Source organism: Cricetulus griseus, chromosome 6, assembly GCF_003668045.3.
Source record: "Cricetulus griseus strain 17A/GY chromosome 6, alternate assembly CriGri-PICRH-1.0, whole genome shotgun sequence".
In the NCBI taxonomy this organism is placed as follows: domain Eukaryota; kingdom Metazoa; phylum Chordata; class Mammalia; order Rodentia; family Cricetidae; genus Cricetulus; species Cricetulus griseus.
The window spans coordinates 88,502,816-88,520,469 of NC_048599.1; the positions used below are offsets into that span (position 1 = coordinate 88,502,816).

Sequence of the window (17,654 nt, forward strand, 5' to 3'; positions counted from 1 at the left end):
CTACAGACTGCTTTGAACACACAGTTTTGAAATCATCCTTGTATATTTAGGAAAACATCCGATGTGGAATGAGAGGAGGGTCAGTGTCCTGATCTCCCAGTATCACTTCAGCAGCTGTGCTCTTTCCATTGTCATATGTGTTTACAAACCCAAACCACAAATACAGTTTCTTCTAATAGAGATCGCATGTTTTTAGCTGAGGGTAGGATTTACCAGCCCAAGTTTCAGTCACCTCATCTATAAAGGTGACATAGAAATACTGATCTCATTTACTTTGAAAACGTGGGCTATGACAATAATTTTTCTAAGAGTATTACTTGGTATGTAGGGAAGACTCAGGAATATTCATCACTTCTCTCTCTGTTCTTTGGGGAAACTCAGTGGTGACTTCCCACCCTTTAATGTAGCTGTAGGGAGCTGTTGAAATAAGGTAATCTTCTCTTATATCCCCTATTCACATATTAGACAGAGGGAACGCTCAGTAGTAACATACATTGTTCATCAAAAATATGAATTAAATTATGTTATCTCATGATACACTGAATCATACTGATTAAGCTCCCCATTTTATATCTCATTATGCTAGTAATTGACTCTCAAGAGGAAGTAATTTCCTGCTGTCACAATGATTTTCCACAGAGATTGGTGCTTGTTTTCAGAAGCTTAAGATCATAGGCTTAAGTGGATCCACACTCACAAATAAAGACTGTAGCATTTTCCATAGTCGCCACACCAGGAGCAGAGAGTGGCATGGAATGTTCTTTACAGGTTGGTTTGATCTGCATAAATACATTACCATTTGGTGGAACACAGTGAAATAATAGTTTTGTAAGAGATCAAAATGTGAATTAGGTTCTCCATCAGGTAATAATATTATTCTAATATTATGTAAAAAAGTTTTTTTTCATTTTATTCTTTAATTTTTGATTTTTGTTTTCTTTGTCTGAGGCAGAGATTCTCTGTGTAACAGTCCTGGTTCTCCTAGACACACTTGACGGATCTGGCTGGTCTGAAACTTGCAGAGTACTGCCTATCTCTGCCTCGAAAGTGCTGAGATAAAAGGAGGAATTCAGAACTGAAAATGTTTGCTATTTTGTGCTTTATATTTTGCTACAAGAATATGTATTAGTAGATACCATGCTGTGAGAATGCAAGTGAGAGAATATACATCTTCCTTGGTAAGGGATAATTCCATAAGAAATGCTATCAGTTTACTCTGCAGAGAGACATGGTACACCTACTGGTCTGAGGGGGAAATAATGTGAACAAATTGAAGAGTATGTTTGCTTCTTTGTCATTTACTCTCTTTATCACTCATGCTAACTTCACCCAGTATATTGGCAGAGGCTGCATAGAGATGGTGTACGCAGTCAGCCCAACACTGGGAGCAGCAGTAAATAACTGCTACTGATCATGTAGGAACATAGACATATGAACCATGTCTGAAGTAGAAGAGAGAGGGTTTATTTCAGTTTTGAGATGTGATATGTCCCTCTTATGCAGGCTTCACAGTTGTAGGCCCAGGGACAGTTTAGTCTAAATCATGCTTTATTTGTGTAATGTATTTAATGTGAAATTTAAATACAATGGGGAAATCAGCAGTCTTTTCTATTAGGTGACACCAGACTCCCATTTGTGACAGCAGAGAGTGTCCTTGGGCTCTGACACATACCCTCTTGCATCACCATCCTTACTAGCAAACAAGCAGTACTTGGGAGGCAATCAGCAAGATACTTTTTCATCATTTTTCTTGGTAATGGTAATGAATTTTCAAAATTACCCTTTTTTCGAACTTAGAGAAAGAAAAAATACTTTTATTATGTATTTGAGGAATGAATAGCTTCAAGGCAGAACAAAAGCATGTGTTAATGAATATTAACACATATTAATGAATATGTCCTCAGATCTTGTAAATCAGGTGATAAATTGAGAAAAGCTTATATGTGGTCTTCTCTACACTCTTAAGTCTGCAAGCACCTGATTGGATGTTTCTATCAAGGGTTAGGGCCAATGGGAAAATATGGAACTCTCTACACAATTGAACTTCAAATTCTTAAGTAATCCCATATTGCTTCATAGCTATAGCCTATACATTTGCTTTAGAATCTGGTCATTTTCTAAATTCTTTCTTAAATCATGATATGAATAAAATTATTTATCTCAAAAGCAAAACAAAGCATGCATTTATGTGTAAGATGCTTGCCCTATATACATCAAGTTTTCAACTTCCATTTATAATATCTTCTACCTTGAATGATCAAATATGCTCATTTTCAAATTGATTTTTTTCAAACCTATTACAAATTTTTCTATATAACCCTCAATTTTCCACTTGATGTATAAAATTTAACAGCTTAAATAAGTCACAATAATAAATAACCTAGTGTCTTATTCTGTCTGCATCTTTGAATAGTTTACCCATAATATTTAACACAACTTATTTGTTTTTAAAAGTATTTTTATTAAAAAGCTGAAGAGCCATCATCAGGTAGTAGAAGTTAGCATGTAACAATATTTATTATTATCTGAACCATTGCTGGAATTAAATACTCAAATTAACAAAATCAGTGTAAATAGTTCTCAGAGGTAATTGACAACATAAAGAATAAACCAGATCTTCTATTTTAAAGCAGCTTAGGAGAGCAAATACCTCATGACATTAGTCATGTAAATTGCTCTGGAAATAATAGATGTTATCTCCAGTCTTAGTAGTCATTTCCCAGGGTCCTAGTATTTAGAAAACTGGCTGATAAGACTTCTGGGTGAATGGAATTTTAATTTTAGAGAGAAATTAGTTAACAAGTAATAACTAATGTCTCTTTTAAATTTTAGATATGTTTACAATTATGACAAAACATGATAATACAATTAAGTATAATGCACAGATTTTAATTTTGCTGTGATTTCTGAATTAAACCATGTACGTGAAGCACTTCTACTATCAAAGCTAAATTCTGATCAATATTTTTTCATCTTTACAGATATTTACTACAACCCTGCTTCCCGGATCTGTTTCTAGGAGAGAGTTCAAACTATATTTTCAGTCATGCAGTGAAGAATAACATAGCCCTTATCTCTATAAACTTTTAAATGGCACACATGATTGAAGGAAACTGCACCACAGTGGCAGAGTTCATTCTCCTGGGATTTTCAGATGTCCCTGAGTTGAGCGTTGTCCTATCCTTGGTGTTCCTTCTCATTTATGGGGTCACTGTCTTGGCCAACCTGGGCATGACTGCACTAATTCAGATCAGCTCTCAACTTCACACCCCCATGTACTTTTTCCTCAGCCACCTGTCCTTTGTGGATTTCTGCTACTCTTCCATCATTGTGCCTAAAATGCTGGCTAATATCTTCAATAAAGACAAAACCATATCTTTCCTGGCATGCATGGTCCAATTCTATTTGTTTTGCACATGTGTGGTCACTGAAGTCTTTCTGCTGGCTGTGATGGCCTATGATCGCTTTGTAGCCATTTGTAACCCACTACTCTACATGATCATCATGTCCCCAAAGCTCTGCATGGTAATAGTATCTGGATGCTACCTGTGTGCATCAGTGTGCTCTCTGATTCACCTGTGCCTAGCCCTTGAGATCCCATCATTTAGTTCAAATGTGGTCAACCACTTCTTCTGTGATTTACCTCCCCTCCTAAATCTTGCTTGCTCTGATGTCACTGTTAATAAGGTGCTGCTGTTTGTTGTGGCCACCTTCAATGAGAGCTTGAGTATTGTGATCATCTTCACCTCCTACTTGTTTATTCTCATTACCATCCTGAGAATGCACTCTGTAGAGGGGAGGCACAAAGCCTTCTCTACCTGTGCCTCCCATCTCACAGCCATCACGGTCTTCCATGGAACAATTCTTTCCATTTATTGTTCTTCCACATCAGAAAACAGTGGTGATGCTGACAAAGTGGCCACAGTGTTCTACACTGTAGTGATTCCCATGCTGAACCCCTTGATCTACAGCCTCAGAAACAAAGATGTGAAAGGGGCTCTCAGGAAAGTTGTGAACTCTAAAATACATTCATAATTAACATTGTAGTTTCAGTGTGTAGAATTTCAAAGTAGATCCTAGTACAGGATTAACAAGTGAAACAAGTTTGAGCGGGAAAGAGAAGTAAGGTGCAGAGCTGTTCCAAGTAACACTTTTGTTTTGTGTGTGACTCTTAAATTTACAGAAATAGCATTTATTATATTCTACAATTTATAATTGATTTCGTCATTTGATTTAAATCAGTGAGCTATGAGTTATGCCCTCCCAAGGCAAGCATATTTTATTGTTTGCAAATTCTTTCCAAATCTAAATATAAGGGTTTTCTTAAGTTTTTAATATTATTTTCTTTCCATAGTGAACATTATGATTTATTTCCCAATGTTATATCTGTAATTCATGAAAATCATTAAACTGACAAACCTGCCTGCACAGAGGGAAAACGCTATGGAATTTTGCTTATAGTTTAATTTATTTTGTTACTCTAGGTTCATTGCTTACTCTATTTTCCCTTTTGTAATGATGCTACAACATTCATTGCTTTTAGATTATTGGATAATATGCTATCTGTTAAAGAAAATTTTAGTAATAATATTTTAGTAATAATAATTGAAATAATATTTTTCAATTAATATTGATACATTTGAATCTGTGTGTGTTGTGTGCAAGTGAGTGCAGTGCCCAGAGAGGACCAAAGAGTCTTTGATCTTCTGAGACACATGATGTATGTATGTCCTCAGAATGTTACTCATATATCTGAAAGATCAGAAAGCCCTCATAACTGCTGAGCCACCTCAACATCCATTTTTAAGAGCTTAAATATGGATAAGAAAGTTTGAATTCCTAGAAAATAAATGCTTACACCTTTTTTTTCATTGTCTATTGAGAAATGTCATTGTAGACATAATTAGTGAAATGGGTTTTCCTTTGTTTTATGTCTAATTCTGTGCTCTCCCTGACACTGCTTCTGATGAAATATTTGACGTCACATCCTTTCATGCTCAGAGCTTATACACAGACATATAGTTTTCATTTAATTAAAGTTGTACTTTGATGATTGCATACATGTATATATGACTTTCTCATTTATGTCATTCTATTCTCTTTGAGTGTCTCAGTCCTTATCCACACTTCTCCCTGCATGTTTTTTTCCCCATGTTCATGAAATAATTTTGTTCTTGCTGTTTGTTTTGTGATTCATGAAGATCAGTCAGGGCCATCTGTGTGATCATGGTTTTCAGACCATCAACTGGAGCATGATGCCTCATCTGTGGGTTTGAAGCTGAAGACAGTATCTTTACCTCCTCAATAGTACATCCATAGTCCATTGTTTAACTCAAACATCTTTCATTATAATGTAAAATTTCATTCCCCAAATTTCTATGTTTTTCAGCCCAATTAATTTTCAGTTCTATCTACAATCTTAACACTTTTGTATTATACCTTAGGATTTAGTCCAATTTGTAAAGTCTTTTCAGTTGTTGATAGAAGCCTCCCTCCTTGTATCTATGATGTTATTATAAAAGCAATAGGTTGGAGTTCAGCAAAACCAGGCTGGTGTCTTGGACTCTGATTTTTCTTTGTCATTAATATTTAGTAATTTACTTTTGAAGTTTGCCCAAAAATCTAAATTAACACTAGTAATGGCATATGGCAAAAAAACTTACACTGTTTTTCTTTCTCAGACTGACTTAATTCTCTTAATATGATTACATTAATATTCTTACAAATGGCCCAACTTTTTCATGAATTTCACTCTATATAACACATCATCTTTATCCATTCCTCTGCTATTGGATAACTAAGCTGGTTCCATATTTTACCTATTGTGATTAGTGCTACTATAAATACTGACTTTAAAAACTGTCATTAATTTAATTTTCCCTGGTCTGGTGGAAAGCATATGGGAAATGAACTGTGCAGGCTTTGCAAACACCATCTCATCCCAATGAATGAACTAAACACTTTCTCATCAAACCATATGAACCCCAGTCAATGTCTAAGTGGCTTCAAGTGCAGAATGCAGGAGAGACTTTTTACCTGTTTGTGCTCCAACAAGAGTGCATTGTTCTTTTCTTTTGAGCATACAACATGAAAGTTATTTCTCTAACATTGCCCTAAGTTTATCCTTTATTTGGTTACAGTCATAAACCATGTGTGAGGAGATGCTTAAATCACTCTATGATACTGAGGAAGAATATCTATATAGGAAAAGTATATGATAAATCTCCTGAATTCTCTACAATTCCATAAATTAATTGACCTTATCTTTTCCTGAGTTGTATTAACCAAAATGAGGCTCCATGAGGCAAATGATCCTGATGAACTCACAGAAGGCAAGGCATGATTTAGAACCTGGAGGAGATGGAAGGGATGCATAAAAGACTCAACTGTAAAGTTTCAGGCTGGACATTTCTGTTTGTATTTATTTATTGTGTGTTGGCTTAAAATAACACACTCAAAGCATGTAATTGGCCCGGAAGCTATAAACATTTTTTCTATAATAAAATTTCAGGTTTCAAAAATCATCTTATACTGACTAATATGAGATGATACTTAATCCTATGTCAACCAGATATTTAGAGAATGACATAAATTTTAAAAGAATTAAACACAAACTTTCAATGATATTCTTGACCATCTTTAGTGAGGCTCCTGTGCAAACACTATGACCCTATTTCCACAGGATATTAATTATTTTTAATAATGATTTGCAATATGATTTAAAAATTATTCATCCTATGAATAAGATGATGAAAAGGACATAATTTGATAATGCCTTTCAATTACACATATGATATGTTTTTAAAATATATGCATATTTCTGAGTTTTTGAAAAGTTGGGAAATGCAGTGATGCCAATAATTATTTTTCCAATTAAGTTTCTTCTAAAATTTGCATGCTTTTTGTATAAACAATCCAAATTACTGTTTCTCTTTCTTGCTCTCTTATAAGTCTGAAATTGATATTTAGGAAGTAATCACCAAATGCACATTTCCAAGGTAAAAAGTAGGCCATGGCATTATATTGAGTTTAATGTTTAAAACATTCCCGAGACAATAAAGATGACACGTCAAGTTATCCATTGTGTTTAGCAAAAGCATTTATACCTGGACACAATTCACCATATAATGGCTTGATAGACTTCTCAAAGTCATTAAAGATGTCTTTTTGGAATGCGTTTGTGTTAAAAATCACTTTGCTTGACATGGTGTTTTGTACATGGACATATTGAGAAGGCATTACATCCTCCTAGAAATACATAGAAAAGTATAGCATAGAGGCCTAGGTTGACATTGTAAAACTAGAAAAACACTTTAGAAAATTCTAAGTGTATATTATTATTAACCAGTTCTACTCAATAGAATGTGTTCCTGGTTTTGAGTTAAAATGTCTCTTAACAATGTGATAAAGGAACACTTTATTTGAAATACTCATGCAGTCTGAATGGTAGTTCACACTGTTGACATAAGAATGTCTGCTTTCAAAATCATCCATGAAGTCTGAGATACAGTGTGTTTTGATTTTTAAATTGTTTCCCATTATTTGTTTGTGTATATGTGCACACATATATATCTCTGACTGTGTGTGCTTGCACATTTGTAAGCAAGGATATATGTCTGTGCATGTGTGTGTGGTATTGTACATAAGTGAAGGTAAGAGGAAAATGATAGAAGTTTATTTGCACTTGCACTTTGTAGGAATCTGGGATCAAACTCAGGTCGTTGAGAATCGTTTGCTGGTGCCTATACCCCATGAACCATCTAGACAGCATATATGCTTGGTGTTACATGGTAGTTACCCAAATTACGGTGTTGGCAGTTATTTTTAAACTTGCCTGTATTTTGAAAACTTCACATATGAGAACTGCATCTTTATCAATTCTATATCTCTCATACAACAATCTTCTCTTATGCTGTATTTTATTAATTTTTGATTAATATATATTAATTTTAATATGTTATTATATTAATAATAATACTATATAAATAACATTAGTGATTATATTAATTATATTATACACTATATTATTTTAATTATATAATTATAGTACATATATTAACATAACTAATATTAATATATAATTAATATATGCACATATATGTATATTACCTACTAATCCCTTTTAATGTTGCTTGTATAAACATGTACCCAGGGATGATCACTTTGTATACCTTATGCTCTTATCTGGAAGGTAGACTTTTGGTTTGATATACACATTATAATTATACATACTTGAAAGGGATTCTGATGTTGTGATTACATGTATACATCAAGTCAATGCATTCTACCTGTTCAGCGTGCAATACAATTTTATTTTTATGGTGAGAACACTGTTTGATTATTAGCTACAGAAGTTGGGCAGAAGCCAAAATGTCCCACTGTTCTCTGCAGTGCCTAAGATATATTTAGAGATCTTCTCTCAGATAAATCTGGGAGTCTTGACTTCCCAGCAGGAAAGAATCCTCTTGTGTGTTAGTATGAAGCAGAGTTGCAAATTATTTGGTGAAAGTTTCAGCACAAATTTACAGAAAAGCTTGACAGAGAGAGGTACTCGGGAAATGAATAAACCACACCTAACTGTGGGTGTTTCTCAAGAGAGTGTCCAACTCAGGTGTCTTTAGAAGGATTTTTGTGACTTCTGAAATTTCATCTCAAATCCTTCCTACAGAAACTTAGATCTGATCTTGTTGTGAGTCATAATATTCATTGAGTAGGTTTACTGTGTTTAAGAAAAATCTCTAGGTCCCTTGGGTTGTACAGAAAATTAGATACTTTTTTCCTATGAAAGGTTCAGAGCTTTGTTCATGAGATTTCCAAACATTTTCAAGGGAATTTTTGTCTAGGAAACAAGTAATGGGCTCATTGAAAAGGTTTAATGGACTTACACACTAGAACAGCTCATTATTATTTTAAACCTTTACTTGAAAATATCTCTGATTAAAGGAATGTTATTTACTCTTTATAATGGCAAAATTTAGTTCACATGACATATTTTCATATACACCTCAAATTATTTTAACTTTATTGCTGTGCAGTAACTCCCTAAACCAGGGTGGTTTATAAACAGATTTCTGATGATGTTCCACAGAAAATATTTTTGAGTCTTCCAGGACAAATATCTTTAGTTCAACTTTATTACCTCTCTCACGGCACAGACATTTATTTTTGTTTTACATAAGGGATGCTTTTCCCTGGAGCTTAATTTATGGAAGAAACTCTCTGCTCATGAGAAATGTTTAAAATCTCCAGTGCTGGGGAGAAGCATCTCAGGTTTGTTCACAAGTACAAGTCTCTAGTCACCTGAACTTGGAAACAGACACAGCTTATTGAGTAAATTCATTTAAAAAACGTAAGAAACTTTTCTGTCTTCTGATGCAGATTACACATGAGAGCTCTTTAACTTTACAATTGCCAGGGGAAAGTCACTTGGTGTTATATGGATAGACAGCTGATGATAAAAGAGAATAGATTTTTCTAATATCAAGCATTTTGAGCATGAAAAATTTCAGACTACAGAAATGTAACACAGGCTTTCTTCCTCTGTGTCTCTGTCTCTGTCTCTGTCTCTGTCTCTCTCTTTCTCTCTCTGTCTTTCTCTCTCCCCTTCTTAGTTGACAAAGAAATCAAGACAACATGACATGAATTGGTTTCTATTTCTTTGAAGTTATTTCAAGATGGAGGAAAATACCTGGCTCTTTTTGTTTTTGTTCACCAGTTTTCTTTGTAGTACTGAAAATTATATGTATAGATCTCATTTGTTTTATTTCAGAAAGTCAGAATAAAATAACCTCCACTATGAGATTGGTTTTCACTTCACTACATATGTTTTTACTGTTTTGAGTAAGCTTCTTTTCCCTACAAATTATTTAAGAAATCTGGAGAAGTTGTCATTTCCTTCTTAATTTAAGTAATTACAATTTAGGATATGTATGAGTCATAATATATTGTAGACTATACATAAACAAACATATGTTACTATATATGTCTACATTTATGACCTTGCATGTTATAATTCCTTTAGAATTAATCATGTGTAAGATATAATTTCTTGAGTATGTGCTAATTTCCAATTTATATGTAAATTTGAGCCATAATTTAGCAATTCTTCCTTTGACAGATTTTTGCATTAATATCCTATAAATACATAATATAATTTGGTAAATGGTTTTAAATAATTTAAGTATGTTTATATTTGATGAAACGCTGAGGTTACAATCTTTAGTTTAGAATGATTTAGCTGTTAGATTTTTATCTTGTGCCATAATAAGATTTTGAGTACTTTTTAAAATTAATTTTCCCAAAAACATTTGTTTTATATTTCTAAGTTATTATAGACATTGATTGTAGTGAATAAAGTAATTTTAATTGAGAATAAAGTTATTTTAGACTTATCATTTAGTTATCTAAATTTTACTATTCATTTTTAATATTATTAAAACTCAGGACCTTTGCAAGGCATTAATTTCAGATGAAACTTTATAGTGCCACAAAGTATAAATGTAGGTAGTTTTGCTTCAAATTTCATAATGTTAAACTGAGTGAAAGTGGTATAACTGTGTATAAGACATAGTCAAAATATACCACAAACAGCAAGGTCAGATCTTTAATAAAGTTTTCGGTGACAAGATTAAATCCCCATGATTCGTTATTTTACAGCACTGAATGTATTTTATACAAAACCACACCACCATCCTCAAATATCTGCTTACATGTATTTAGATGGCTATGGGTTGTAATAACATGTTTGAAAGCAGTTACTGAGATATGGCTCTTTTTGTATGAATCTGAGCTACTCAATATTTTGAGAATTTCATACTTCTCCTTTGCTTGTACTCCAAAATATGTTCTTGACATTAATGCCCCATTTTTTTCTGCAGGTAACATAACTCTCTTATTTGCTCTCTTTTTGTCTTCCCAGAAGTAACACAGGGCTTTTCCCAAACTACCATGTAGCAGTCATGGGTGAGGAAAACTGCACCACTGTAGCAGAGTTCATTCTTCTTGGCTTTTCTGATGTCCCAGAGCTGGCATTCTTTCTCTTCCTGGTGTTTGTTCTTATTTATGGAGTGACAGTCATAGCAAACCTGGGCATGACTGTGCTGATTGAGGTCAGCTCTCAACTTCACAACCCTATGTACTTTTTCCTCAGCCACCTGTCCTTTGTGGATTTCTGCTACTCCTCCATCATTGTGCCAAAGGTGTTTACTAACATCATTAACAAGGAAAAAGTTATTTCTTACCTGGGATGTATGGTACAATTTTATCTATTTTGTGCTTTTGCTGTCACTGAGGTCTTTCTGCTGGCTGTGATGGCCTATGACCGCTTTGTGGCCATTTGTAACCCACTACTGTACATGGTTATCATGTCCCCAAAGCTTCGTACAGTACTGGTGTCCGGCTGCTACCTCTATGGATCAGTTTGTTCTCTGATTCACCTTTGCTTAGCCCTTGACATCCCATCATTTAAATCAAATGTGATTAACCACTTCTTTTGTGATCTGCCTCCTCTCTTAAGTCTTGCTTGCTCAGATGTTACCAAGAATGAGTTATTCCTGTTCATCATTGTCAATTTCAATGAGATTCTCACCATTGTGATCATCTTCATCTCCTATTTGTTTATTCTCATCACCATCCTGAAGATGCATTCTGCAGAGGGGAGACGCAAAGCCTTTTCCACCTGTGCCTCCCATCTCACAGTCATCATTGTCTTCCATGGAACAATCCTTTTTATTTATTGTCAACCCAACTCTGGAAATAGTCTAGATGTTGATAAAGTAACTACAGTTTTCTATACTGTTGTCATTCCCATGCTGAACCCCCTGATCTACAGTCTGAGGAATAAGGATGTAAAAGAGGCTCTCAAAAAAGTGTTAGGCTCTAAAAAGAATTCCTTCCTAGAATTTTTTTCTTAACAAAACTTAATGAGCATAATGAAGACCCATTTATGGATAAATATATAAACTGAATATGGAACATAGAAAAAATATAGAAAAAATAGCTATTAGACAAGGACATATATATATATATATATATATATATATATATATATATACATATATATATGACTCTTAGTATTCACATATATTTTTGAGTTCTCTATTTGTAAATGTCGGAATGAGGGTTTTCAAAGGTTTTATTTATGAATTGTTTTTTATTTTGCAGTATTTTAAGCTGACATGAGTTATAATATGTTACGAGTATCATTTTTTCATTATTATGAATCTTTATTATAGCATAATTTATGGAATATATGATCCATTTGAAAATTGACTTCTGATATTTTATAATGAATAACAAAACTTTGTCAAGCAGCTTATATACAAGTATCTGGGGTTTATACTTTAGTATATATCATATATACATTAGGCATTTTGGTGTTTCATTTACTCTTTGGTATTTGTATCACTGTATTTTTTGTTTATTTGTTTTTCAAGACAGGGTTTCTCTGCAGCTTTGAAGGCTGTCCTAGAACTCTCTCTGTCGGCTAGGCTGATCATGAACTCACAGATATCTACCTGCCTACTTCCTGAGTAGTGTGATTAAAGGCTTGTGCCACCACTGCCTGTCTGTATCACTGTATTATTTTTAGAATGTCATTTAGTATCTATTTGGAAAAATAAATGCAAGAATAATGCTAATTGTGTGTCACAACTCAAGGAGCTCTGGATCGGTCTTATTTTATAATCCTTTGTATTACTTTGCATTTGTATTTCTCTGTGTTGGGATTTACCATTATTGGCTTGTTTTACTAATGTCTGCATTCATGACTTATCACTGACTTCTTCATACTATATCTTAAATCCAGTGAGAATAAGGCGTGCACTTCACCTCTATGTGCATCTCCAGTCTCTGTTAGCTATTTGCATATGTCCTTGACCTTAATAAAATATTCATTTTCAACTCTTTATTATTGCCTAACTCATGTTTCTTCATGCAGTCTTGATTCATGTTTCACTTCTGTAGTCCAGGACGATTTATAGCAATTTCCACCTCATGTTTATTTATTCAAGTAAAACATTTGTCCTAGTATCTGTAAAATGTTAGAATAAAAGTTGGATTAAGAGTAAGAAAGCAAAAATTGATGTTTTGGCCTTCACTTTTAACTTCATAAACAATTTACTTCTTCAGTTCTTAGTGTTTGCTTGCTTCTGTTATACTCTTGGTTCTGCAGGGACAGACAGCAACCTCTGTTGAGAGGTTTTGTAGCAACTTGAACACTGGAAGATACTCTGCATCAAAACAATATAGGCTCTCAAAATAATACAGGCTATTTTTTGCACTTATTTTCCCCTCAGAGGTTTAAGGTTTGTTTCTAAAGACACTTCCACCTTGGACACAGGATCCAGAAGAATCTAGCTGGATCTACCTGAAATAGCAATATTTTTTTGTTGTAAATCAAAATACCTACTTTGCGGGACTAGGAGAACAAAATTACCTGATGCATGTGTACTCTTACTACACTTATCAATAAATATGAAGAAATATTTTTCTCTAATACCTTTAGCCCATATGTAGAAAAATGGCCAGTAGATTTGAGGTAAAACACAATTGCTTCTCTACTTTGGTAAGCACATTAAGGATATAGTTAAGCTCCAAAAAGTTCAGAGATTTGAAAATTCAAAAATAATTTTGTATTAGCACTAATAAAGAATATTTCATGAATTTCCATTAATCAAAAATATTGTATAAGAATACTTATTGCAGGGTGTTGGTGGCGCACGCCTTTAATCCCAGCACTCAGGAGGCAGAGGCAGGTGGATCTCTGTGAGTTGGAGGCCAGCTTGGTCTCCAAAGCGAGTGCCAGGATAGGCTCCAAAGCTACACAGAGAAACCCTGTCTCGAAAAACCAAAAAAAAAAAAAAAACAAAAATAAAACAAAAAACAAGAATAGTTATTGAGGGATTGAAAATAGAATTGCAGATGACATCACCAAACCTAATACAGGAAACACTTCCAAAGATGCTGCAATTTTCCTTTACATTTTCTATGAAACAACAATTATACCATAAAAGAGTATTTAACTTTAATTGCTTGTTCTAAAGTCCCAAAAGAATACCACAGACAATTATTTCTTGACTGTAATGCCAGGGGGATCAGCACTACGAATAATAATAGGATTAACATCTCTTTCATATAAGCTTTCTCTACAGAGGCAGGAAAGGACTGCATTTACTATCAACAGGTTTGTCTGCAGGTCTTAGAAAATATTGATAGTATTTTTTCTGTGAGTTATGTAGAATGCAACATGGCTTTTTATATTACTTTATGAAAAAAATAATTTAAGAGAATTTTTGAGCCACTAATGGCATTTGCATCTGGACATCCAGGAAACAGCAGGTCCACTCTGTTAAAAGTTTTACTAAAGTCGGGAGATGGTGGTGCACGCCTTTAATCCCAGCACTCTAGATGAAGAGACAGGCAGTACTATGTAAGTTTGAGGACAGCCTTGTTTACAGAGAGAGTTCCAGAGCAAGCTACAAAGATACACAGAAGAACCCTGTCTCAAAAACCTAAAAAAAAAAAAAGTTAAAGTTTTATTGAAAGGACCTCATTCAGTTATGTGCGTGTATTCAGAGAAAGATAGACTATGAATGTTTTCAGGTATGAATATCTATTTATGTGGCAATTTAGAATAATTTGTACTTTAGAAAAAAACATTTAAATTATTGAATCAAAATAAAGAACACATTCTGGGAAAATGAAACAAAAATAGACAGTAACAGACTTACATTTTCCTCACAGGAGAGGAGGCATTGAATGAATATTCAATGTAATTTGTAGTGAAAAAAACACACACAACATTGTCACTGTGAACTTTTATTCCTAGATAAGGGAATTTCCTTCCTCCCAATCTGTGTGTTTAGTATAAATAATATTAATTTTCCTGGGTTTGCAAGTGACATGGGTAATTTTGTGAAACCACAAAAATAAAAAAAATATTACTATAAAGCAGCTATTATGGGTGATATTTTCCATACTTCTTTGTTTCATGGGGAATTCCAGGACAATTAAAGCAAATTATTTCATTTGGCTATTGTCTAGGACCCAGAGTTTGAGATAACAGTAAGATTTGATGCTGCATGTTTGATCTCAGTTTTTAACTAAGTTTCTTAATTATTGTATTGCACAATAATGATTTCAAATCATATTTAGGGATGTGATTAGCACCATTTAATCATTCATCATCCACTAACATCTTAATTTCTGAATCTCTATCCTGTCTTGATAGTTCAACCTTTCAATATCACAAAAGGGGTAGGTTATGTTTCATCTTTACGAATTCAGACAGTTCGCTAGACATGCTTCATGTGTGAACCTGTTTCCCTGTTTTATTTCCAAAATCAATTTTCAGATCTCACCCGAAGGAATCATGTTTCTGCCAGACATAAATCTAACTTCCGAGGTCACATTCACCCTCTTGGGCTTCTCAGATTATCCAGAACTGCGGGTTCCGCTCTTCTTGTTGTTTCTGGCAATCTACAGCTTCAGTGTGGTAGGGAACCTGGGAATGATTATGATCATCAAGATTAACCCGAAACTGCACACTCCCATGTACTTCTTCCTCAGCCACCTCTCCTTTGCAGATTTCTGCTATTCTTCCATCATTGCTCCCAAGATGCTGGCAAACCTTGTTGTTGAAGACAGAACCATTTCATTTTTAGGGTGCATAATGCAATTCTTTTTCTTTTGTACATTTGTCGTCACTGAACTAATTCTATTTGCTGTGATGGCCTACGACCGCTTTGTTGCTGTCTGCAACCCCTTGCTTTACACAGTCGTCATGTCCCAGAGGCTTTGTGCCCTACTGGTGCTTGGGTCATATGCATGGGGTGTGGTGTGCTCCTTGACACTCACCTGTTCTGCTTTAAAATTATACTTCCGGGGTTTCAACACAATCAATCACTTCTTCTGTGAACTGTCTTCCCTGATAGCCCTCTCTTGCTCTGATTCTCATCTCAGCCAGCTACTCCTTTTTATAGTTGCCACCTTCAATGAGATTAGCACACTGCTCATCATTCTCACGTCGTATTTGTTCATTATTGTCACTGCCCTGAAAATGCATTCAGCTAGTGGCCACCGCAAGGTCTTCTCCACCTGTGCTTCCCACATGACAGCCATCACCATCTTCCACGGCACCATCCTATTTCTCTACTGTGTGCCCAATTCCAAGAACTCCAGGCATACCGTCAAAGTGGCCTCTGTGTTTTACACAGTGGTGATCCCCATGCTAAATCCCCTGATCTACAGTCTGAGAAATAAGGATGTCAAAGACACAGTCAGCAAACTAATAAATGTAAGATATTTTTCTCAGTGAGTCTAAGCTTTAACATACAGTTAGTTGTGTTATTGTGTTTCCTTTTTTTGAATGAATTAACTGTGCATTAGCAATTCATTTTAAAATTTCTTTAGATTTTTTTTTAAATAGATGAAATTTAAGCCAAATAAACATATTTTAGGGCCAACAGATGATGCTATGGTTGGCCTGAATGTACTGTAAAAATGTAGTTGACCTTGACTTCAGTATTTGTCTTTAATGTTTAGTGTAGTTTTGTGCACGGAATTATTATCAAATATCAATATCAATATATATATATATATATATATATATATATTGAAGATTCAATTTTTATTCCTATGACTCTTAAAATATTTACATTTGTAAAGATACTGAAAACAATTTCAACTATAAACTGTTGGTTTCATAGTTTTATTCATATTTTCATATATTTAAATCGACCCAATATGACTCAATGGTTAAGAACACTATATATATATATATATATATATATATATATACCCTCTATGCTCTCTTTGAGATTCATGTCCTCTTTTTCCTATTAATTGTCGTTACATACATATATATGTATGCCTATGATTTTTTAATCATGCTTCTCAGTAGAACTATCCATATTCATAGGTGGGGTTTATTTATGAGGACACTAGAACAATTGAAAATACATTAGGACTTTTTTGACAGCTGTCATTGAGTGGCTCAGGGAAGCTCTTATACACATTTAGATCTAATTGCCTTGGCTGTATATAAAAAGTGTATTCAATTTTCACTCCCTTCTTTTAGTTTTACCTGATATTTCTGTTGTTTTTATTTTAAAGTCAGGCTTTCTCTGGGTATCTCTGGCTGTCCTAAACTAACTTTATAGACAAGGCTGGCCTCAAACTCAAGAAATCCAACTGCCTCTGCCTCCCAAGTCTTGGGATTAAAGCCATGCGCCACCACCACCCAGCTTAAATTTTCCCTTCTAATTTTAGCCTATATGGAGAAAAGATCAAGAATGTTGTTTATAGTAGAAAAGATTGATATTCCTATGATTGCTGTAACATTTTTCTTTAAAAAAATCTCTAAGAGTAAATACTAGATTTTGAATTTTATATTTATCTTTTATTAGATTGCCTTGCATTTCTGGTGTATTACATAGAATATAATGATCTTGTAGTTCGCATTCCCTATTTCTGGATCACAGAGGTATTAAAATATTTATTTTCCCTTTTATGTTCTTTCTTTCTGTTTCTTTTTACTTTTGTTTTTGTTTTTGTTTACAGTGTTCTGTACATCACCAGGTTGACCTGGAATTCAGAGATCTTCCTGTATCTGTGATTCAAAATGTGTGCCACTATGCCCAGCTTCTTCACTTTTT

The 17,654-nt window shown here is 34.1% G+C and overlaps 3 protein-coding genes across 3 annotated transcripts; all 3 read left to right on the plus strand.

Moving 5' to 3' along the window:
- The first annotated feature begins 3,099 nt into the window (after nt 1–3,099).
- LOC100759198 (olfactory receptor 5L1) lies at nt 3,100–4,035 on the plus strand. The gene has a single exon (XM_027421139.1). It carries the CDS (start codon nt 3,100–3,102, stop codon nt 4,033–4,035), a length of 936 nt encoding a protein of 311 aa, XP_027276940.1.
- A 6,923-nt stretch (nt 4,036–10,958) lies between these two features.
- On the plus strand, nt 10,959–11,912 carry LOC100761517 (olfactory receptor 5L2). Its single transcript, XM_027420927.1, has one exon. It carries the CDS (start codon nt 10,959–10,961, stop codon nt 11,910–11,912), a length of 954 nt encoding a protein of 317 aa, XP_027276728.1.
- A 3,458-nt stretch (nt 11,913–15,370) lies between these two features.
- Nucleotides 15,371–16,315, plus strand: LOC100758622 (olfactory receptor 5D16). Its single transcript, XM_027421140.1, has one exon. The coding sequence runs from the start codon at nt 15,371–15,373 to the stop codon at nt 16,313–16,315; it is 945 nt and encodes a 314-aa protein (XP_027276941.1).
- The last annotated feature ends 1,339 nt before the right edge of the window (nt 16,316–17,654 follow it).

Excerpts from the sequence above, each read along its gene's own strand:
- LOC100759198 (XM_027421139.1), top strand. The coding sequence starts at position 3,100 with ATGATTGAAGGAAACTGCACCACAGTGGCAGAGTTCATTCTCCTGGGA.
- LOC100761517 (XM_027420927.1), top strand. The coding sequence starts at position 10,959 with ATGGGTGAGGAAAACTGCACCACTGTAGCAGAGTTCATTCTTCTTGGC.
- LOC100758622 (XM_027421140.1), top strand. The coding sequence starts at position 15,371 with ATGTTTCTGCCAGACATAAATCTAACTTCCGAGGTCACATTCACCCTC.